Genomic DNA, 24,668 nt, shown 5'->3' with positions numbered 1-24,668 from the left:
GAGTCCGCGCGGGTAGGTACCACCACCACACCTATTTCTGCCGTGAAGCAGTAATGCGTTTCGGTTTGAAGGGTGGGGCAGCCGTCGTTACTATACTTGAGACCTTAGAACTTGTATCTCAAGGTGGGTGGCGCATTTTACGTTGTGTATGTCTATGGGCTCCAGTAACCACTTAACATCAGGTGGGCTGTGAGCTCGTCCACGCATTTAAGCAATAAAAAAAAAATAAAAAAAAAAACACGACGTTATTCCTTTACCGTGGAAGTCAGTAGTGAACATTTGTTAAGTACGCATTTAATTAGATAAATTGGTACTTGTCTGCGGGATTCGAACACCGGCACAGTTGCATCGGCTTATTGATGTCCTTTCAAGAACCGTTTTAACCCATTCTGTAGTTCTATACATAAACAAGCACGAACCAGACATTTCGGTACCTTTCTCTACTGAGTGCTACGAACTGATTTTATTTTTAATACGCTTTTATTAGCTTCATACGTAGTATGTAACGGAATCTTTGAACATGATTTTGACCCTCTTCAAAACGTCCGATTAACTCTAACTACTAATTAAGGACCGATGACAATTCAATATTTTAAACAGTTTGGTCCGTTGTCCTTACTAGGCTAATCAGGATTAGCGATTTTTTGTTTTCCTGAGATCCGGAATGTTTGCGTCAAGACCATAAAGGGAAACTACCAGGCTATAAACTATATATGAGTCGACTATTATCAAAGGCGGCAATCTGACTTTTGGACAATGATTGGTAAATCAGAAAAACGAATTATTGACTTTGTATTCCATTGGCAGTCACAAAACTCTTCGGAACGACATCTTAGATAAATAACAGGTTAACTATTAACCTTTATTTAATGCAGGTTTTGAACCGTATTCTTTGAAGGAGACGATTATATTCAAATAAATCTGTATTGACATATCAATAAAAATTTTTTGTCCAAATGTACAGATTGCCGCCTTTGATAATAGACGACTCATATATTCTAAAAGCAGCCAATATATACTTAAACACACTTTAGTAGTAATTTGATGTAATAAAAAATAAATAATAGTTTAAAAAAACAAAAAAAATACGCTTTTACAGAAAATCCAACTAAAAAATAGAAAATCAATTTTAATAAATTAGAATAAAAAAATAGCATAAGAAAGAATGATTTTATTGTAAAAAAAAGCGTGGGGTGCTTTTCAGGATATTATCTAAATAAACCTTCTACTCTATATCTTTTCATAAAATATTTATAACTTTTGATACACGCTTTTTTTTACAATAAAATCATTTTTTCTTACACTATTTTAAATTCAAATTTATGAAATTTATTTTCTAATTTTTTGTTGGATTTAAGTTGGATTAGTAGTTAGATAAAAGGGTATTTTTTTAGTTTTTTTTAAATATTATTTACTATTCATTTGCTATTAACGTGCTCTAATGTGACCAATAAATGAAACTTAGAACAGTAATATTCCCGGAACGGCACAGAAATAAAATGTCCAAAACAAAATAAAGAGAAAATGTGATGCATTCAACGAATCTAACTTTCTTTTGGTTTCAGTTATTTTAACATATTTTTTTCCTACTTATGCTGATGGTCTAGAACAGCCTTTCTCAAAGTGGGCGATAACGCCCCCTTGTGGGCGCTGCAGGCCTAAAGAGAGGCGGTAAGAGACCCAGAAAAAATGGGGGCGTTGTGTAGAGGCTTGTGAGGCGATTTGTAATTTCATCTAGGAGGACTCTTAGACTCACCGACTGAGCTCTCGCTATAGCAGTTTTTAAGTAGGTGAAAAAATGAGGGCGCTACAAAATAATTTATTTTCAAAGTGGGCAGTAGATGAAATAAGTTTGGGAGCCCCTGGTCTAGAGACCATGTCAGCGTTATCGGGCTAGTAGGTGAACTCACGGGGCTCAAATCTGACGATGTCGCTAACATGAACCCTAGCAAAAGCCGTGCTTCGCAGAATCTATCACCGGATCGGAAACGCGACCCACTGAGAAGATCTGGCGAAGAACTCAGTGGGCCGTGTCTGTGGGCTAATTTACTCATCGAGCCCTTCGTTGCAAGCGACGGGTTCGACGAGAACGATGACCAGTGCTTGGGGTACCTAAAAGCACCGTTAGTGGATCGGGGGGATCCGAGAATGAATCATGAATGAATTATGAAGTCGTCGTGGCTTAAAAGATAAGACGTTCGGTGCATTCGTGTTGAAGCGATGCACCGGTGTTCGAATCCCGCAGGCGGGTACCAATTTTTCTAATAAAATACGTACTCAACAAATGTTCACGATTGACTTCCACGGTGAAGGAATAACATCGTGTAATAAAAGTGAAACCCGCAAAATTATAATTTGCGTAATTACTGGTGGTAGGACCTGTTGTGAGTCCGCGCGGGTAGGTACCACCGCCCTGCCTATTTCTGCTGTGAAGCAGTAATGCGTTTCGGTTTGAAGGGTGGGGCAGCCGTTGTAACTATACTGAGACCTTACAACTTATATCTCAAGGTGGGTGGCGCATTTACGTTGTAGATGTCTATGGGCTCCAGTAACCACTTAACAGCAGGTGGGCTGTGAGCTCTTCCACCCATCTAAGCAATAAAAAAAGATGAAGTGTGGATAAATTTAATGACTGGGCGAACACTAGTTATAAATATATCTTCACTGATGCGCGTTGTAAAAATAAATTTGTTTGACAAGCAAACTAATTCCAAAGTACATCTCTTAACGGCACATAATATCTACGTTGTTGAATACTTAAGATTACGTCCCACAAAATTCCGAGAAGCTCCCGTCAAAGCTGCTCGTCTCAAATATTATAATTTTCATTCGTTTGTATACTCGAGCTCTGATGAGATGTATGTGAAAATTATTGAAGGGAATCTTAGCTGAAATATATTACGAAACGCTTTCAGAAGCGCCAAGGAGAGGTAATCCGAAGCTACCTGCCGCCGCCTGCCGGAAATTTTCTAGTATATATTTATAGAACAAGAATACGGAACATGTGCTTATTTCTAATATCCTCATTTCACGAAGAAATTTTTACTTAAAGCCATTAATTGAGGAACAGTTTTTATTACTGGAAGGCTAAGGTAGACATTATAATACTATTACGAAGGGGAGAAGGGGAATCAGTAGTTTGAACAGTCCGTGGCGTAAGAGGCCTTGTGTACGAGTGGGGTGGATACTTTGGGAAATATTTATATAAATATTAATAGAAATATTTTTTACTGGTGGTAGGACCTCTTGTGTGTCCGCGCGGGTAGGTACCACCGCCCTGCCTATTTCTACAGTGAAGCAGTAATGCGTTTCGGTTTGAAGGGCGGGGCAGCCGCTGTAACTATACTGAGACCTTAGAGCTTACATCTCAAGGTGGGCGGCGCATTTACATCGTAGATGTCTATGGGTTCCAGTAACCACTTAACATCAGGTGGGCTGTGAGCTTGTCCATGTAAGCAATAATAAGCGCTATGGTATCGAGATCGAGGTTTATAATAAAAACGCATGTTTATAGTTGATGAAAAACTAAAAGTTCACAAACAATGAATTATTTATAATAAATATTATAAAGAGGAAAGATTTGTTTGTTTGTTTGTTTCGAATAGGCTCCGAAACTACTGGACCGATTTGAAAAATTCTTTTTCCATTAGAAGCCGACATTGTCCCTGATGAACATAGGCTACTTTTTTTAATTTTTTTTTTTTGGTTTCATGTGTGTTTTAATGTTTCCGAAGCGAAGCGAGGGCGGGTCGCTAGTTTATAATAATATTCTTTATACCGTAAACAATAATATTATTTCAACGTCACGTATCTACCATCGTATAATTTTCTTTCTGAATCCGTATATTGCATATATCCGAAAATTTTGCGACAATTTAGTGCTTTTTTTATAGACTGTATTTGCGCTTCGTAAGCCCAACTTTAAAACAACAACGAAATGTTCAAATAACTCCAATAAAACTTTATTTAAAAGAAAAGCACAGACGCCACTATGGACTCTTTACTTATATTTAATTGACTTCAAAATAAAAATAAATCATTTACTTGTTTCAAATGTCTATTAGAATAATGTAAATAACGTCATCGGGTGTAGAAACTGTTCAAAAATATTAATAGCTGTACTAGGGTAAGCACACATCAACAGAAGCAGTTTGCCGGTTCCGAAATAAATATGCAATCCAACACGGCTGCTAGGCGACAGTATAGGAGGCATCTGGACATACCAGAACCAAATTTGACAAAAAAACAATTTTTACGGTTAAACGTCGCGTTTATTATTGTCATTATATGGGGTTTTTCAATAGGGACGCTCGAACTTTGACAGCTCATAGCCGCCATCTTGATAAAGCGATAGCTGTCAAGTTTGGCATGAACACATATTTAGTCGTGACATTTCGCCATAGAACGTTAAACGCATGTCCAGCGGTATCATCGGCCTTCATTTCTTCGAAGATGCGCATGGAGCCTCGCTTACTGTTAATTGTGACTGACCGATATCGGACAATGATAAAAAGCTTCTTTTTGGGTGTCAGACATATAAATTAAACAGACTAACTTTATTCACACTCTGATTTACTCTGCCAATTTTACATTGATGTGTCTTGTTCAACTGCGCGGTTCTGACCGCCTGCATACTCTCTTAAATGTCTCAGCCGACTATCCCCTCTCGGCTGGTCACGTGGCTTAGTCACGTGACTATAAAAACAGTCAATTGAACAACTAATAAACAATATTTTAATGGTTTGCAATATAAACGTCATATTTAATAATAATTCTTAATATGTACAGGACTCTATATAATCATATTAATATAAATAATCATAAACCTTACATTCTTATAACCTAAGATAGATGGTATGGATCTCACAAACATATGGTTCCAACAGAACGACGCCACTTGACATACAGCACGCAACATTAAATTTATTGGATGAAAAATTCGAAGGCTTCATCATTTCGCGTGGTTGCGACATCAATTGACCACTGAGATCGTGTGACACTGCTCAAATACTTTATGTGGGGCTACGTGAAATCTCAACCATAACTCGCGCTCTTCATGAAATTGAGCCCCATCTATGTGAAGTTGTCATTTAAATTGGTCTACCAAGATACACCCACTACATCGGAGTCGCGGCGGCCATTTGGTTGAAATTATATTCCATACATAATGTCATCAAAAGCCCTTTAAAATAAAATAAAAATTGTGGCAATATCACCTAAGCAGGTTTTTTTTTAAACAGCGCTCTTAATGAAAAACCCTTTATTAATTATATCCGACGTACCGAATACCTTACAGTTTTCGTGGTCACGGTTGACGTAAGCGAATCAAATCCGGAAATCGTTCTCCAAGTCTGGCTAAGCTCAGCCTGTTGTATGAATTGTGAAAGGAATCTCAATTCTCCAGTTAGAGCATGAAGGAAACGGGAAGACCCTAAACAATTCCTGTTACAATACTAGCGTAACTTAGCCTGCGCTTCGAGATATGAACGCACTAACACCAAGTAAAGGGGCTTAGCTCGCGAAATGCCTTCGATTTAATGGCGCGTAAAAGCGGTCTGCAGCGTCAGAGAAATTAGATATTAAACTAAGGCTTCCTCTCTATCTTCTACGTTGGATTATTTTTATTTCACTAGATAGGTAACGATTGAAGCTTGTGTAATTGGTAAGCCTTTTTTTTATTTACGATTAGATTCTGAAAAATTCTCTCCACCATATTCAACTAAACAAGATCTGAACTAACATAGTGAATTGAAAATAATAAGTCTCCTGCTATACAGCGGATACTTTGTCAAGGTTCCTTCGCCAAAATTGCTTTTCAATAATTTTTATATCAATTAAAGTAAATGCTACTTTCGTATTGACTTTCAAATGAAAGAGCCTTTTCTGTCCTTAGTTAATAAAAAATTTCTAATTTTTTGATATTTCAATTCTTTTTAACTCAGTCTTCCTTAATGCTGGTCAACTCATTTATTTACACATTCCAAACCTCGAAAGTCTGTTCATATTTCTCTATTCTAGTAATAAAAGTGTATGCACTGCTGAACGTGGCGTACACAACTTGAGATAGGAAGAAATCACTGACAGTCAAAGAATATCCGTTTACTATATACTTCGCTAACAAGTAACTAATTCTATCTACGTTGATGTGGTGAGTACCGCTGTATATGAGTGCTGAACGTGTACTGGCGCTTTATACTACGGTTTGAGTAAAGCGATGTAAAAGTGCTGATGTGAATGCGCACGTGCCCTGTACGTACGATACATAGCTCGTACAAAAAGATTATCATTGAAACGGTAAGAAAATATTTTTATGTTGATAAAGAAACGAGGAACGCCCTGCCTATTTCTGCCGTGAAGCAGCAGTGCGTTTCGGTTTGAAGGGTAGGGCAGCCATTGTAACTATACTGAGATCTTAGAACTTATATCTCAAGGTGGGTGGCGCATTTACGTTCTAAATGTCTATGGGCTCCAGTAACCACTTATCACCAGGTGGACTGTGAGCTCGTCCACCCATCTAAGCAATAACAAAAAAAAAAAAAAAGAGAATGTGTTCGTTCAGAAATCAAATACGAACATAAAACAAAGATGAAATTCGATACAGGAAAAGCTTAAATATCTAGAGACCCCGCGCCGTAAATGAAATGCAATCGTTGGACATAAATCTCGGAATTCCTAACATTCCCAATAGCTTTTCTTCGACATTCGCCTGTCCATTTAATACATACGGAACAAAGTACGCCGCCCGGTTCCGACCGTCGATTATCATATAAATAGAAACGGGATAACCCTGTCCGATCTCGCGAGACCTTTCTTTGATAACATCACCAAATTGCTGTATATATGTTTTCTGTTTTCAGTGATAAAATGATTCTTTTTAAAACGCTTTCAATAGCTTCAGACGTATGTATGTTAGTATGTAACGGAATCTTTGAACATGATTTTGACCCCCTTCAAAACGTTGGATTAACTCGAAATTTAGTATACTTGTTATAAGGATCAATGACAGTTCAATATGAAAAAATTGAAAAAAATATATTGAAAAATTTGAAATTCAACTAAAAGATGAAAAATAAATAATACGCTTTTATAAAAAATCCAACTAAAAAATTGAAATTTTAATAAATTTGAATTAAAAATAGTGTAAAAAGAAACCTTTTTTTTTTGTAAAAAAAGGTGGAGTGCATGGTATCAGTAGTTATAAATATTTTATGAACAGATATGAGTAGAAGGGTTATGTTGATAATATCCTGAAAAGCACACCACGCCTTTTTACACTAAAATCATATTTTCTCACACTTAAGCACCCCACGCTTTTTTACAATAAAATCATTTTTTCTTACACTATTTTTAATACAAATTTATTAAAAAAAAAGTCTATTTTTTAGTTGTATTTTCTATGAACTATTATTTATTTGGCGTATATTGTTAGTATTTTAAATTATTTTTTATTTTTTCATTACTGCCTGTTTTACGTTTAACTTTCGTCGTATACCAACGTGATAAAGGGAGACCTGCTGTTGTTTCTTTTACTCATAGCGGCAAAAGGAAATCCTTACTCCGCCTTGCGTCGTATTCCTCAATGCTGAGGGTCGTGACCATTCTTCCTGTATCACCTTCTCTCGCACGATCTTTCTCCGTTTGTCTTTGTCTCTGGCGGTGTTATTGTTTCCACAGTTCCCAACGCCCTCCACACCGCCATAAAGCAAATTCATAGAAGTCAACCAATTCAATCAATACATATCGACGCTTGAAAGGAAAACGTGACTAAGCGACAATGCGTGAACTTTACACTAGACTAATTTAAAGCTACTAAAGAAATACCTGAAAAAAATTCTATTTTAACAAATCTAGCTGTAGGATTGAAATTATTTTAATAGACCTAGAAATATATATTTTTTTGTGCATCGAATATGGTTATTGCCTATCATTTATGTATAAAGTAGTTATTGTCGCTTAGTCACGTTTGCCTTTCAAGCGTCGATATGTATTTTACAATCTTTATAGGTTCCTGTAATTTTACACTAGATCGGTCACAAGGTCATTCGCCCATCTAGACAATAAAATATTAAAAAAAAAAACTATCTAATGATCCACATTTTGAGATTAGAGAGATTAATATGTGTTATTTGACAATTTTTATGTAATACAATTGATTAATCAAAAATACTCGATAAATGGTACAGAAATTAGACTCCAGGCTTTTTTTATTATTTTCATGACAAAACAAAGTCTCCCACAATCGCTATTGATGCATAGATATTTCTGAATAACTGAAAACGCAGTATGCATTAGTTAAGGCGCTTGTGCTCCGAAATAGAAATTCCGTGACTCGCTGGTACACCTGATACCTTTTAGTTGTGAGGCCATCATCAAGAGAGAACGTAACCTTATCTCACATCTCACACATTAAAGTTTGTCACGAAAATAGCAATCGTCACTTTAACAAAGGATATATGATCAATTACCTTGAGCAGCTCCAAGCAAATCTACATGTTGTTTGGTATTCAAGAATCTACCTTAGTACACAACAAATGTTCACGATTGACTTCCACGGTGAAGGAATAACATCGTGTAATAAAAATCAAACCCGCAAAATTATAATTTGCGTAATTACTGGTGGTAGGACCTCTTGTGAGATCGAGCGGGTAGGTACCACCACCCTGCTATTTCTGCCATGAAGCAGTAATGCGTTTCAGTTTGAAGGGAGGGGCAGTCGTTGTAACTATACTTGAGACCTTAGAACTTATATCTCAAGGTGGGTGGCGCATTTACGTTATAGATGTCTATGGGCTCCAGTAACCACTTAACACCAGGTGGGCTGTGAGCTTGTCCACCCATCTAAGCAATAAAAAAAAGCATATATGTATTTAAACAACTTGGAGAGGGAACCTAAGAGAGGAATCCAGCTGGGTTGGGCAGAATTTAACAACCTAAGTGGAATCTCTTCGTCACCCATCCCACAATGCCTGATAACAAGAGTTTTCAACCAGTGCGTCCTACGGCTTATGACTTAGGGAGCCAAGACGTGGACATTCACAGTGCTGCTATTCCGTCAGCTCAAGGTCGCTCAACGAGTCATAGAAAGAGCCATGTTCGGAACTTCTCTGAGGGATAAATCAGGTACATTTATTTTATATCTATTATTAGATAATGAAGAAAAATTTACATTTATACAATCAATCTATACTATCTATACTAATATTATAAAGAGGAAAGATTTGTTTGTTTGTTTGTTTCGAATAGGCTCCGAAACTACTGGACCGATTTGAAAAATTATTTTTCCATTAGAAGCCGACATTGTCCCTGATGAACATAGGCTACTTTTTTTATTTTTTTTATTTTTGTTTATTTCATTTGTGTTTTAATGTTTCCGAAGCGAAGCGAGGGCGGGTCGCTAGTATACATATAAACTTAAAACACTATATCACTTACATACTAATTCGATGTTTAGGAATATAATAGTTACATTGGAAGATACGTAGGGATATTACTGCTTCCCAGGTGGTAGAGAAGCATAAGAATTTCTCGGAGAATAGAAGTTGCTTAACCTCCGCTATTGTGACTAATCCGGCCTAACATTTAATTCAAACAATGATATTTTTTCGGAAGTGCCGCCACAAACACACCTACCGTTCTTCTTATTGCTGAAAATTACAAAATTATAATCTCTATGTTGCTTTATAACGGTGCTCTATAATCGGGGACACTTCCATACAGACAGATAGCATCAGTAGTGAAGAAGTATCGGTAGTAAATTTACAAATATAACACTCATACTGCAATCTCTCTCATCCTTTTTACGAATAAACTTCAATTCTTAATACAGTGACACTCACCGAAGAAACCAATATTGTTCCCATTGCTTCAGACTATGAGACGACTACGTAGTGACTTAGCAAAAATCGAGTATTCTTAAAAAAATTAAGTCTAGTTTTCCAATGGCTGATGGGCACTGATAGCTTAGATAAAATATAGCATAAAAATGCAATATATAATAAAATAAGGTAAAAAAAAAATTTACTTAAATACGCCAAACAGTAAAATCGAATTAATCATTATATTCCTTATTACATGTTCATGTTCCATTTTGAATTACAAATACAAATTTTTAGCATGTTTTTGTGCAATACAGCTACTAATTGAATTTAAAACAAATAGTGGGCATGGAATAGCTAACTTAGAAAAGATTCAAGCCATTTTTTCATTGTGAGCAACCACCTCTGTATAAAAAGAATCCAACACAATTCATTTAATTGTCTTCAAGTATGCGATTTGAAAATCAATATGAACCTCTGACTGCCGACGACTAGAACTTGGAGAAGTATGTAAAAGTCTAAATGCCATACAAGGTTTTGTTGACAGTAGGCTGCAGCGTTATCAGGAGGTATCAGCACGCCGACTCAGTCCCCCTCCCATCGGTTCAAGCCACGCCCTCAGACTTAAGCAGTTCTCGTCTTAAATTTCAACGAGGCTTCGCACTTATCGTATTTTAGCGTAATTTTTAAATTATGTAACGACTTACCAGAAAAGGTGAAATCCCAAGTTGGGCGCCATTTAGCGCGTGGATGTAACGCGGTAGAAGACAGAAGCGCGGTGTGTTACCGCGGCGGCGAACGGCGCACGACTGCCGCGAGCGCGACGCGGCGCTTGCGTGCGATAACTCGACGCATGCTCAAAACTACCCTCTATTTGTTTTGCTCAGAATCGGACCTTAAAATCCGTAGAAGACGAAGTTACACTCCCTCGTGTAGATACCGCGCGTAGCAGAGCATTCCAATGAGCGTTGGGATAGCACGCTGATTTATTAGCCACTTTTATTCAAGTCAGCAACGCTGGATGTGTATTACGATTGTTCAGATATAGAGCGCTTGACGTCCAATTTAAATGTCATTAAACAAAAACGAAAATGGTGAAAAATTAAATGCACTATTGTTAAGCTAATAATGTAATTGGTGACAAAACCTAGGTAGCATATGCGTTTTTTTTAGCTTCATTTAACTTAACTTTTTTCGTCACTGTATTTGTATTTTTTTCGTCACTATATTTGATTGTATGTTTGATGTTTGTCAAGAGAAGAAAACACTCACAAAGAATAAAATGTTCAAACATTATGTCTCACTTACACCTAAAGCCATAACTAGAACTAGATAACAATTGTAAACTTAATCTTAACTATCATTTATCCCGGTGAAATTATCAAAGTGAATATACAGAGATTGTTGACTAAAGTTATTCAAAATTATATCATCACGTACGCTGCTAGCTGAGAATGCCTAATCTCTTAAAGCCGACCCTCTACTTAAAGCTCCTACTCACGTTTCAAACGTATTTATCATTTTGATAGTTACAATTTAAAGAGAAAAGTACAAGTTTTTACGTAACTCATTTTTTATTCTCATGAGTTATGCTAGTCTGTTGGACAATGAAACATCTTTTTTGACAGTTTAAATTTTATTCCCAATTTTCTACATATGTTTTATATCAGAGTAAATTATAAATCTAACTGCAATTTCTAACTGGATTATATTATACTAGTCTTTATTCTATGTTTTATAAATTAATCAACACAAAATATTACTTTTAAATCTGCTATTAAAATAAGACTTATTGCAAAAATCTGTATTCAGGTACCTACCACCATCTGGCCATTTCAACGGCGAAGAAGTCTTTAAAACCTAAGGAATGGGAAAGCTGCATCACAATAGATATGAGACTTACATAACGCGCTAATAATTACGCAAACTAGTTCTTTTGCGTGTTTGATTTTTGTTACACGATGCCCGTCCAAGTCTGTGGTGTATATTCGTTACGCAAGTATGAAAAATTGATAGCTGCATGCGAGAGTTCAAAACCGGCATAGGCAGTGGTGAATTTACACTAGGGGCAGTCGGTGCAAGTGCCCAGGGTGGCAAATTTTTTAGGGCGGCAAAATTTTGAAAGTGAGTATTTAATTGATAATTCAATTCAGCCATTATTTGTGAATTATAATTTTGACACTTTTGATAAACGATTTGATGACGATTAAATGAATTTGATTTAATCAATTTATTTCCTTCGTTTATTTATAATTTATTTATTTCGTATTGTATTAACTATGTGTACAATAAAGAATAAAGATTTCCTTGGAGGTTTAAAATAATAATCGATTTTGTTATTTACCAGAATTAAAGAAATTTAATTTTTTTTTTTTCATGTATATTTATGAGTCAGCCTTAGTGCCAAATTTATAATTGTTAAAAAAAGCACATACATATATTTATTTATGTTTTTCGAATATATAACATATTATAATAAAGTTTCTAGTAAAGTTGAAGAAGAAAATATATAAACTATAAGTTAAAGTAAAATTTCAGTATTGGAGCAGATTTTTTTCCGGTGCCCAGGAGTGGCATTAAGTTTAAACCGGCCCTGGCCTGTATCATTAAGCTTTTTTTATGGAGAGACCTCTATCAAGACTGGCCTGACAGCAAGACTGCTGTAAATCCAGAGTCTTCCGCTTTTCACCAGGTTGGGTAGGCGAGCTCAAGGGGCAGCTTGAAAGGGAAATGGTTCGCTAACCACGGCTTCGGAAAAGAATCAATCAAAGAATAGGAATCCCAACTCACTAAACAGTTAATGAGCGAGAAATTCAGCGGCCTGAAGCTGCTATAGCGCTTAGCATTCAACAGTACCGAAACGGTATCAGGTGGACCCAGAGCACTTTCTAGACACTTCTAGAGTGATAATGGTAGTTCTCTGCTACTAGATGAGCTGGGTCCTACGGTCCTACACATAGGCGTCTATGATACCATAGACTAAAAGCAATTGTGTCACAATGAGCTCTAGTACACTAGTGTTTTATCCTTTAGGCCATTACAATTTCATCATATGTCATCCACGCTATTATGTCTGCGGGGTCCTCCTCCTCCTTCCTCTTTCAGTCGATCGCTCATTGCTGAGCATCGTGATGCGCCCGCCTGTGACCTTTTTTTGTAATTTATAGCCACTTGTCAGTCAGTGGCACAGTGAAGTGCTTGGCTCAGTTATTGGACCCCAAATAGCAAATATCTATTCAAGAAAATGTATTCTAAATTTTAATACTCAGTGCTGAGCGATCTCTAAACTACCTTTGGTATCATTTTTACTGTTTCGTCTTCGATAATGCCTTAGTTACCTACCGAAAAATTTCAACAAATTCTGCAAACTGCTGGGTGCCTACGCTATACCAGCAAAAAATGGCTGGCATTGATTTTCCCTAATATATACCAAATAATATTAAGTAAATTTGCGTATGTATACCATATAAGTTCATTTCGGAGTCAGCTATGTGAATGTGCAGGCCTCCCGTTAAATTAAACAAAGATTAAGCAATAATTATTCTTAATTGAATCTATAGTTTTATTATCTACAGGTATTCACGATATGTTCTACAATCACTAACCACCCAAGTAGCTTCATGAAAGTTAGTCCTGAATAATTGTAATATCAATATTTACAATCAATTTTTCTGTTATAATCTATAGACCTTTGATAAAAATATTTCCAAGTATATCATTTATTCAGACCACTGAAAAATACAATGAAAAGTTAGTTTGCAATTTGTTAACAAAATTTGAAAAAAACATTTAGATGAGAGTTACTTTTTCTCCCTACCTATTCCCTGGTAGCCTAAGGGGCTGTTCCTAATTTTTGCTAACACTAACTATAGCAAGAGCAGTGCTTCGCAGAATCTACCATCGGATCGGAATCGCGACCCACTGAAAAGATCCGGCGAGAAACTCAGTGGGCTGTGGGAGGGTACTGTAAAAAGGTTTCTACAACATTCAAATTTAATTTGGTCATTTCTAACGTAAACTAGAAAACGTATCTGTTATCGTTACCCAATCAATGCAACATGCGAACATTCTCCACCAATATTTTTTCAACGAGTGTTTTTTTTTTTTTATGTTAATTAAGTGAATTTTATTGTTTTGTCAATTTTAAAGATCTTTACGTTATTAGTTGATTATCATGAGTGTTTCCGATTTCTTCGGCTGACCCGGAATTTAGATTGAAGTTAGTAAATTTGTGCTATTTTACAAAATACTCTAATCTGTCATTATTATTAAAGATCATTGGAATATTTAAGATGCACCAATAGAACTAAAATATCGAGTTACTAATGGCCGTCGATAATCTAAAAAAGAAATAACTGTCAGAGTTTCAAATTTTTAACGCTGGTAACTTTTAAGCTCCTTCCAGAAACAAAAAAGCGTGACGGCGATTTTAAAGTGAATTTTGTGTTAAAAATACAATAAAAAATGTCAACTATAGCTGCACCTTTATCTGTAGCAGGGACAAGATCCTGCGGAGACCCAGTGAGAACACAAAACGGTAAATTTTCATACAAACATATACCATCAAAGAAGACCCCGGTATATCACATGCCTTCAGCACTTATGATTTTAATTTTGCCTATATCTCTTGATTATATTTCTAAAATACATATTTTCATGTCAATATCTCATAATAACCAAGGAAATAACTGATTTAAGTCCTCGAAAGACACAATCTGATAGTTTTTTGTGATAACCTATCCATTTAAACTTGTAACGATGTAATTAAACCCACTCATCGTAAGAGATATAAAAGTAGGAGTCTATTGAATTTCAAAGCCAAAGCATAATCGCTAACTTAAATTGCAGTTGAACGTAGATTTTGTGTAATTTTTAGTGATTGCAAAACAGCATTTAATAAACAAAGAAATAACTGACAACCCTAGTAAATTATTCCCATATAAAAAAAAAATCACAATACAAATAATTATACGTGTTTAATCATTTGAAATTTCTAGTAATGGCAGCAGCGGCTATAGCAAACATAGTAAAGAGCTCCCTTGGGCCAGTTGGTCTGGATAAGATGCTGGTTGACGATATTGGGGATGTTACAGTCACTAACGATGGTGCCACAATATTAAAGTAAGTTAATTTAGTGTCATATTCTCTTGTTGTGAAGCAGCAGAGCATAGATTTGTGATGCATAGTTAAAAGTGCAGATGTGATATTTGAAAATTCAGCAGTAGGCAGCGGCTTGGCTCTGCCCCTGGCATTGCTGAAGTCCATGGGCGACAGTAACCGCTCACCATCAGGTGGGCCGTATGCTCGTCTGCCTACAAGGGCAAAAAAAAAAAACAATACAAAATAATAAACAGTTTTTTAAGTTTATAAATTGGTGGATGAGCTCACAGCTCATTTCAGCCATTGTAACTGTACTGTACTGAGAGCTTAGAATTCATATCTCAAGTTGGGTGGTGGCATTTACGTTGTAGATGTCTATGGCCTCCAGTAACCACTCAACACCAGGTGAACTGTGAGCTCGTCCAAACACCACGCAATAAAAAAAAAATTGATACTTGTACAATTTACAACATGTACTTACCACCACTGATATTTATATAATGAAGATAAGTGTAAAAAACTTTAGTAGCCCTTAACTGTATTCGTGTTACACATAAAAAGGTTAAAATTACTCATAATAGAATGCTGGAAGTGGAGCATCCTGCTGCCAAAGTCTTAGTGGAACTAGCACAGCTACAAGATGAAGAAGTTGGAGATGGTACCACATCTGTAGTCATCATTGCTGCTGAACTACTTAAGGTATTCTTATAACTTCAATGCAATTCAATGTATCCCCTGAAAATATTTCTTATTTTTAACTTGATGCTATGGAGTTTGGTTGGTTTTATTGAATATTATTTTTACTTTCTGCATCTTCCGGTTTATAAAGGGGTTACAAAATATGCATTTATTTCTAAAAATATGCATCCTGTTATTCTAAATGAACTGGTACAACAAACCCTACAATAAACAGATAATGTTTTAAGTTAATCTTATATAGTTTGTGAGTGAGAGGCATCGTACAAGCAGCATCGCAGTTCCTTCGGGAGTCTTACGACTGTTTTAAGTTTGCTGACCAACTTGTTACGTAACCAATGGTGACCATTCCCATCCACTGGACCATTTTGTGATCAGCTGTCTGTTTGCCAATTACTGAAAATTTTTGATTATTTGTGAATGAAATTTAATTCAATCTTGACATTTGATACTCAAAGCACAAAGACGTATGTCAGATAATGTCAGTAATAAAACACTTCACAGAATGCAGATGAACTAGTGAAGACCAAGATCCATCCAACAAGCATTATCTCAGGATACCGTCTCGCCTGTAAAGAAGCAGTCAAGTACATTCAGGATAACCTCACAGTAACAGTAGAGTCACTTGGCAGGCCGTCTCTGATCAACACAGCCAAAACAACCATGTCATCTAAACTAATTGGAGCGTATCCTTTATATTACAAATTATCTTTCATTGAAGCTTTAATTAATCGTTATCATCGTGAAGAAATCCTTCAGCCAAGCCAATAATAGAATTAACAAAAGTATCATAGTAATAATGATTTTGGGTTACTCAATAATTATTATAGGTAGATGTATACTGGAGTATTGAAAATAGTATAATTCTCATAATAATATAATATGACTTCTAAATAATAATTTTTATTCATTTTTAGTCTGAAATATACTTCTAAATAAAAAGTATGTGACATCACATGTGCAATAACCAACTTCTTTGATTAGTTTTAAGTTTTTGAATATTAAATAATTGTCAATATAATATTCCATGATATAACAAAAAAAAAAACTAAAATAAATTATATCAGATTTAAGTTTGAATATTAAACAAGATAATTCCTTAACGGCTTCCTCATAGTGATGCAGATTTCTTCTCGGAGATGGTTGTAGACGCTGCACAGGCAATCAAAACAATGAACCCCAGAGGAAATACTATATACCCTATCAAAGCTATTAACATTCTGAAAGCCCACGGCCGCAGTGCCAGGGAAAGTGTACTTGTCAAAGGCTATGCTCTGAACTGCACTGTAGCATCACAGGCAATGCCGAAGAAGATTCTCAATGCAAAGATCGCCTGCCTTGATTTTTCTCTGCAAAAAACTAAGATGAAATTGGGCGTTCAGGTATGTACATTATTTATTAATAATCTCATTTTTATTCACTTTTTTTAAATATTTCTGTCAGTGTTTCAATTCTTATATACATTATTTTGTATGCAATAGCAATAGAAGTAAGGATGCTAATGTAAAACCTGAATTGGACCACAATACCCTTTCCCAATATCTAAGATAAGAATTAAACATAACATCAAATGTTAAGTAAGCAAAATAAACTTCTAATGAGATGGATAGTCGTCGTGGCCTAACGGATAAGACGTCCGGTGCATTCGTGTTGAAGCGATGCACCGGTGTTCGAATCCCGCAAGCGGGTACCAATTTTTCTAATGAAATACGTACTCAAGAAATGTTCACGATTGACTTCCACGGTGAAGGAATAACATCGTGTAATAAAAATGAAACCCGCAAAATTATAATTTGCGTAATTACTGGTGGTAGGACCTCTTGTGAGTCCGCGCGGGTGGGTACCACCACCCTGCCTATTTCTGCCGTGAAGCAGTAATGCGTTTCGGTTTCAAGGGTGGGGCAGCCATTGTAACTATACTTGAGACCTTAGAACTTGTATCTCAAGGTTGGTGGCGCATTTGCGTTGTGGATGTCTATGGGCTCCAGTAACCACTTAACACCAGGTGGGCTGTGAGCTCGTCCACCCATCTAAGCAATAAAAAAATTAAAAAAAAATGAATGGACTATAACAGTTCAAAGAAGTTGACTTCATATCTTTACATGCTAGATAAAAACCATATAGACTTGCGTAAGATTATCTATTCATAATGCTTTCAATCTACAGGTTCTAGTGACTGATCCAGAAAAATTAGAAGCGATCCGTGCAAGAGAACTGGACATCACCAAAGAACGCTTACAGAAAATTCTCGCTACCGGTGTCAATGTTATTCTTTGCACAGGAGGCATTGATGATCTATGTTTGAAATATTTCGTTGAAGCTGGAGCAATGGGTGTCAGGAGGTGTAAGAAGGCAGATCTAAAAAGGATTGCCAAGGCTACCGGAGCTACTTTTTTGACTTCTTTGACTAATATGGATGGTACGTTGATCAAAAGCATAAGTATTAGTGACCGGTACAATCTTTTAAAAAAGTGGTCCTTCGGAATTTGTATGTATGCAAAATTCTTGTTGGAGTGATATAGGTTTTTGTCAGATTCCTTCTGTTCTGTAATACCGCTACTGGTATTATGTATTTAAAATAATTTGTAATTAGTATTTAATTTCATTGCACAATTTAATTAATATTTTAGGTGAGGAAGTATTTGAAGCTAATATGATTGGTGAAGCCGCTGAAGTGGTCCAAGAACAAATCTGTGATGATCAACTTATTTTAATCAAAGGGTAAGTGATAAACAATTTCCCTGGACACATGCAACTAAAATATTTAAAAAAAAGTAGATAGCTCACATAATTACTTCATTGGTACATTAAAATATTTAATATATTTTCCCAGTTTCTACTTAAGTATTGTTAAAATAATTTTATAGCTCATTATAGATGTGTCATTCAATCATTCGTTCATCGACATACATCATTAACTAAAATAAAGAATTCATACATACACTATAACTAATATTTGTTTGTGGTTTTAAAATTGACACCAACTTTAGAATTGTGATCCCAAGTTTTCGTAAATCACTCAAATTCAAAATTCAAATTCAAAATTATTTATTTCAACTTAGATGTCAGTATGACACACTTGTTGAATGTCAAAATACAAATAACAATGTTAACTCTACCACCGGTTCCAAAAAAAGCCACAGTCCTGAGAAGAACCGGCGAAACAAACTCAGCGGGCTTTTTTTTCTTTTTGTTTTTTCTCAAATATATTCTTTTTTTTAAATAAATAGAAATATTCACAATAAAAGAAAAAACAAGTCTAAAAAAATAATAATAATAATGAAAAATGAAAAGGCCAGGAGCGAGCGCCTCATTCCCACGTAGTGCCATCTAGTAAATAATCCTTAACTTTATAATATGCCTTGTTGCACAAACGTTCCTTAACAGTTTTCTTAAATCTATGAACAGGTAGTAGTTGAACGTTTAGTGGGATCTTGTTGAAAAGCTGTACACCCAGCCCCCTAAAAGAGTTGCTTATTTTCTTAATTCGAGCCGTCGGCAACGCAAGCCTATGTTTGTTCCTAGTGTTCACATTGTGCAAATCGCAGACTCTGGGGAATTCTTCAATGTTTTTACGCACGTACAATAAATTTTCAAAAATGTATTGGGACGCTAAAGTTAGAATTTTGATTTCCTTAAACTTGTCCCTCAAGGATTCCCTCGGGTGCATATTATAAATAGCACGAATAGCCCTCTTCTGCAGGATGAAAATCGTTTCGACATCGGCAGCATTGCCCCATAGCAAAATGCCATAGGACATAACACTATGAAAATAACTAAAATAAACCAAGCGTGCCGTATCTTCATTAATATACATTCGTATTTTTTTTACCGCAAACGCTGCAGAACTAAGCCTACTCGCTAACTTGCATATGTGAGGACCCCACTGCAGCTTAGAATCAACTGTTATACCAAGAAAAACTGTCGAATCCACAAGCTCCAGTGTCTCTCCACTTACAGTAATATTAGTGTCAACTTGTCTAACATTAGGTGTAGTAAATTTTATACATTTTGTTTTTTTGTTATTTAATAACAGATTATTAACACTAAACCAATGTACCACGCGCGAGATAGCATCATTCACATCGTCATAATCTTCCAAATGTCGTTTAATTTTAAACAATAATGATGTATCATCAGCGAATAATACGACCTCGTGACGGGTTTCAATAAACTTAGGTAAATCATTGATATATACAAGAAATAGGAAGGGACCCAATATGGAACCCTGAGGAACACCCATATTAAGTAAGACACCGGAAGATCTCGTTCCTTTAACGTCTACCTTTTGGATTCTTCCGGATAAATAAGATTTAATAAGTTCTACTGAAACGCCCCTAATACCATAATGGTGTAATTTCCTCAACAATGTATTATGCTCAACACAATCAAAAGCTTTAGATAAGTCGCAGAAAACCCCAAGGGCATTATGCGACTCTTCCCAAGCCTGAAAAATATTTTTAATGAGATCTACACCTGCATCAATAGTTGACCGACCTCTAGTGAATCCATATTGTTTGTTATGAAGCAGGTTATTGGAATTGAAGTGGTTCAAAAGTTGTTCCAAAATAAATTTTTCAAAAATTTTACTCAATGTAGGTAGTACTGAAATGGGCCTAAAGTTAGAGGGGTCAAAAGTACTACCAGATTTAAATAACGGTATTATTTTACTATATTTCATTAGATCAGGAAACACACCACCATCAATACAGTCATTAAATATTGTAGCAAGGTAAGGTGCAATTATATCAATAATGGATTTTATAACATTAATTGAAATTCCCCATAAATCACCAGTTTTCTTAATATTAATGAGCTTGAAATTATCAATTATGTCCTTTATATCAATATTTGTGAACTTAAAGTTAACACTGCATTTATCAACATGATTTTGCAGTAATGATTCGGCGACGGTAGGAGATGAAATTAAAGATTTTGTGGTAGAAGCTGGGATATCAGCAAAGTAGTGCTCAAAGGCACTGGCCACTTCTTGATGAGAAGTTATTATTCGATTATTGATTTTTAAAGTTAATTCAGCATTGCTGTTTCTGACATTCCCAGTCTCCCTATTAATGATATTCCAAGTCATTTTAATTTTGTCAGGTGCATTTTTTATAAGATTGCCTAAGTGCAATGACTTGGCCAATGCAAACTATGGTGTGAGATTGTAATTTTTATTAACATATATTTATAGATCACCTTGATCGATTGGGTGGTGAGTGGTCTTAACTAATAATGCCATGAAGCTGGATTTGATTCTCTGTTTGAAGTTTTTATTTTTGTTGAAATATTCAGACGTATTTGATTTTCGGAATCTAGGTTTAGCTCGTGTGGTTTTGTAGAGTAGGTACATATGTAAATCCTTGATTGTGAAACGCCTCTTTGAAAGTTTATTAATCTGGTGGTAGGACCACTTGTGAGTCCGCGCGGGTAGGTACCACCACGCCCGCCTATTTCTGCCGTAAAGCAGTAATGCGTTTCGGTTTGAAGGGTGGGGGGCAGCCGTCGTAACTATACTGAGACCTTAGAACTTATATCTCAAGGTAGGTGGCGTATTTACGTTGTAAATGTCTATGGGCGACAGTAACCATTTAACAACCAGGTGGGCTGTGAGCTCGTCCACCCATTTAAGCAATAAAAAAAATTATATTATTCTTATACACAGGCCGGCAGCGCGCACGGCCGCGTCGCTCATCCTGCGCGGTCCCACGGACGCGTACTGCGACGAGATGGAGCGGTCCGCGCACGACGCGCTGTGCGCCGTGCGCCGCGTGCTGGAGTCCGGCAAGCTCGTGCCCGGCGGCGGCGCGGTCGAAGCGGCACTCTCCATCTACTTGGAGAACTTTGCAACTACCCTCGTCAGTAATCCCTACTACCGCTTATTAAGTTCTTTAAAAAAAATGTGTATTTAAAATTTCAAAGACTTCAGTCGTCTAACGAAAGTGAAATAAACATAACGAATATCCACAAATAACAAAATAAAATTGTTCATCATCATTCTCCTGCCCTTCTCCCAGTCACCTGGGGTCGGCGCAACATGTTTTCTCCTTCCATACTCCTCTATCATATACTATTTCTACGCTCCCCTCTTACACATATCGTCTTTCACGCAATCCATCCGTTTCTTCTCAGGTCTACCTCTTCCTCTATATCCTTTCACATTCATAGTTAACACTCTCTTACCAACCTCATTTTCATTTCGTCTCATCACATTTCCATACCATCCCAAACGCGCACTTCTCAGCTCCTCTGTCACAGGTGCCACTTTCAGATTTCCTCTAACATATTCATTCCGTATTCTATCCATTCTCTTTACTCCACACATCCATCGCAACATTCGCATCTCTGCTGATTGCAATCGCCTTTCATCCATATTTCACAATGAAATTGTTGTTTTGCAAATTATACTTCTCACGTACTACTGCTATTACTATTGCAGAGCTCCCGCGAGCAGTTGGCTATTGCAGCGTTTGCGCAGTCTCTCCTCGTGATCCCGAAGACGTTGGCGGTTAACGCGGCGCGGGACGCCACCGACCTCGTCGCCAAGCTACGAGCCTACCACAATTCATCACAAACCAAGGTAAAAAGAAATGATTATAACATATTTCATTTATGTAATAATACAACTTCAATTTGAAAAGTTTTCAAAACAAAGACATGCTAAAGGCGTCGGGATTCCAGATGCTGAAGGATCGTAGGAGTATTTGGTAGATGATAATATAATATGAACTTACTAGAAGAATTTGTGTTTAGCTCAGCTAGTAAACAAATAATATTTTCATAACAAAAGGGCCCTGGTTTATTGCCAAGTCTAGATTTTTTTTTAATAAATAATAATGTGAACCAATCTAATCATTAAATTCGTGTATGTAAAATTATCGACCATGCAGGATAACTAAAAATATTCCAGTCAATGAAGTGAGACTTCTTTATCGACGTAGGGAGGAAAAAACGTATGTAACGTTTTTCGGTTACGCGCCATCTTAATTTCTTCCGTTACGCGCCATGTTTTTTTATTTCTATTTAATTTCTTATCAACTGATGTCGCTGCATGTAAATTCAACAATTCCTGCATCGCGGTGACGACGTGTTACACAGTTGATAGACGTTCTCGTATTTCTCTTGCTTCAATCATATCTACCTGGCGTCGGGATACCGATTACCGGGATCATGCAGGCGGTTCCCCCGGGGTGCGGCTGCTCCATTGCACTGCGGAGTGGTTGACCCTTGCGATTATTTTTATATTTTATAAGTTTCACTTCTACCGTGTGTGACTTGCATACACACACACACACACACACACATTTTTTTACAAATGGAACTGAGTCCTGTTTCATGGCAAGGCGACAATTCAAACCATATGATCACATTGTTATAAGTGAAAAATAATTTAGATCTGGTTGACTCTTTATTACAGGTGGAACACGCAAACCTCAAATGGGTAGGTCTGGATCTAACAGAAGGAACACTCCGGGACAACCTCGCAGCCGGAGTCCTTGAGCCAGCGATATCCAAGATCAAATCATTGAAATTCGCAACAGAAGCTGCGATTACTATTCTCCGTATTGATGATATGATCAAACTCGACCCCGAACAAAGAGGCAAGAGCTATGAAGACGCTTGCAATGCCGGTGAACTGGATTAATATCAGTTACCCCGCAAAACTTAGTGCATTTAGACTATGTAACATAATGCGGCATTATGAAAAGAACATTATATTTTCATACCTTTGGCATTATCTCTATTGTAATTTCTTGCTAGTGTCGTCGCCGCTTATAGTAATAACTTTCATACAATTTTAATTTGTAATTTGTATCCTACTTCGAATAATACGGAATTTCGTTTCAACCCAATTCCACGGGAGGTTTGAATAGTGACATTTAACATTTTCAAATGGTTAGCCATTGCTTGTTACAAAACACCACACGAACCTAGGATATATTTGTATTATCTTTTAAATTACATTCAATAATAACTTTAGTTTGTTAAAAAAAGTCTAAAATATTTTGTAAGATACGAATTAATGTCATATCTGTTACTTTAACACTACTATGGTAGATACCGAAAATATTGAAAACGTTTTGGGAATCTACGCTGAGATCACAATACTATCTCTGAGTGCTTGAGGTGCCTGAACGTAAATTTAATTTTTATATATGGTAAATTCTAAAACAGACGGTAGTTTGGTTAATTGTGTATATCAATAGTGTTATCCGATCTTGCAAAAAATTGTAATTCGTTCATAGATTGTCACAATTCAACTATGCATATGAAGGAATGATCATTATATTTATTTTGTCAACCAAACGGTTAATTTGCTTTTAACAAACTTAACGCTAGTTTATTTGCTAGGACGTAATGCGTCATCAATTAATAAATTTTAATACAATATTGATTTGTATTATTTTTACGAAGATACATTTTTAATTTCATTGTTCGTAAGTTTTTATGTCGATTACCTTTGTTTCCCTCCATCTTATACAATATTTCTCAATAATATCCCAGCCATATTGAGTAAACAATTCATTTTATCCTCCTCCTCGCGTCCTTTTCCTCATTACTGAGGGTCGTGACTCTCCCGCTACATCAGTTTCTTCCGTACGATTTCTCTCCATCTTCTACGATCCTTAGCTTTGTGGAAAGCATTGTGGAAGTTGATGTCCAGAGAAGATCGTATTTGGTCCGACCATCTCGTAGGACTGCGTCCTCTGGGACGTTTGCCATTCATTTTATAGTTCGTGCCTAAAACAAAACTTGTATATTTAGCCGGACGTGGCCCATGGGGGCTCACTGAATTTAGACCCACTTTTTTTGATTTTCGGATTCTTTTATTTTTAATTATTTGTTCGTCGTTTTTTTTTTTTTTTCTTTTTTTTTTATTGCTTAGATGTGTGGACGAGCTCACAGCCCACCTGGTGTTAAGTGGTTACTGGAGCCCATTGACATCTACAGCGTAAATGCGCCACACACCTTGAGATAGAACTAAGGTCTCAGTGTAGTCACAACGGCCCCAACCTTCAAACCGAAACGCATTACTGCTTCACGGCAGAAATAGGC

The 24,668-nt window shown here is 36.4% G+C and overlaps 2 protein-coding genes across 2 annotated transcripts in view; one reads left to right on the top strand and one right to left on the bottom strand.

Moving 5' to 3' along the window:
* LOC114253489 (cubilin) overlaps positions 1-10,649 on the bottom strand; it is a 134,005-nt gene extending 123,356 nt beyond the window's left edge. Inside the window, exon 1 of the mRNA XM_089728170.1 lies at positions 10,523-10,649. The gene's annotated coding sequence lies outside the window, so the exon portion shown is untranslated. The remainder of the gene's footprint in view (positions 1-10,522) is intronic.
* A 3,490-nt stretch (positions 10,650-14,139) lies between these two features.
* Positions 14,140-24,002, top strand: CCT1 (chaperonin containing TCP1 subunit 1). Its single transcript, XM_028187781.2, has 10 exons — positions 14,140-14,352; positions 14,813-14,936; positions 15,497-15,614; positions 16,116-16,297; positions 16,729-16,993; positions 17,778-18,030; positions 18,242-18,332; positions 21,277-21,469; positions 22,051-22,191; positions 23,029-24,002. Exons 1-10 carry the CDS (start codon positions 14,280-14,282, stop codon positions 23,254-23,256), a joined length of 1,668 nt encoding a protein of 555 aa, XP_028043582.1. The 5' UTR covers positions 14,140-14,279; the 3' UTR covers positions 23,257-24,002.
* Positions 24,003-24,668: the final 666 nt, after the last annotated feature.

This window comes from Bombyx mandarina, chromosome 06 (genome assembly GCF_030267445.1).
Source record: "Bombyx mandarina strain Sakado chromosome 06, ASM3026744v2".
Taxonomy (NCBI): domain Eukaryota; kingdom Metazoa; phylum Arthropoda; class Insecta; order Lepidoptera; family Bombycidae; genus Bombyx; species Bombyx mandarina.
Note: the sequence above shows the minus strand (reverse complement) of the source record. Positions and strands in the feature narration are given on the sequence as shown.

Coding starts and splice junctions, on each gene's coding strand:
- CCT1 (XM_028187781.2), top strand. CDS start 14,280: ATGTCAACTATAGCTGCACCTTTATCTGTAGCAGGGACAAGATCCTGC. Junction 14,937..15,496: donor GATGGTGCCACAATATTAAA/GTAAGTTAATTT, acceptor TACTCATAATAG/AATGCTGGAAGTGGAGCATC. Junction 22,192..23,028: donor ACAATTCATCACAAACCAAG/GTAAAAAGAAAT, acceptor TCTTTATTACAG/GTGGAACACGCAAACCTCAA.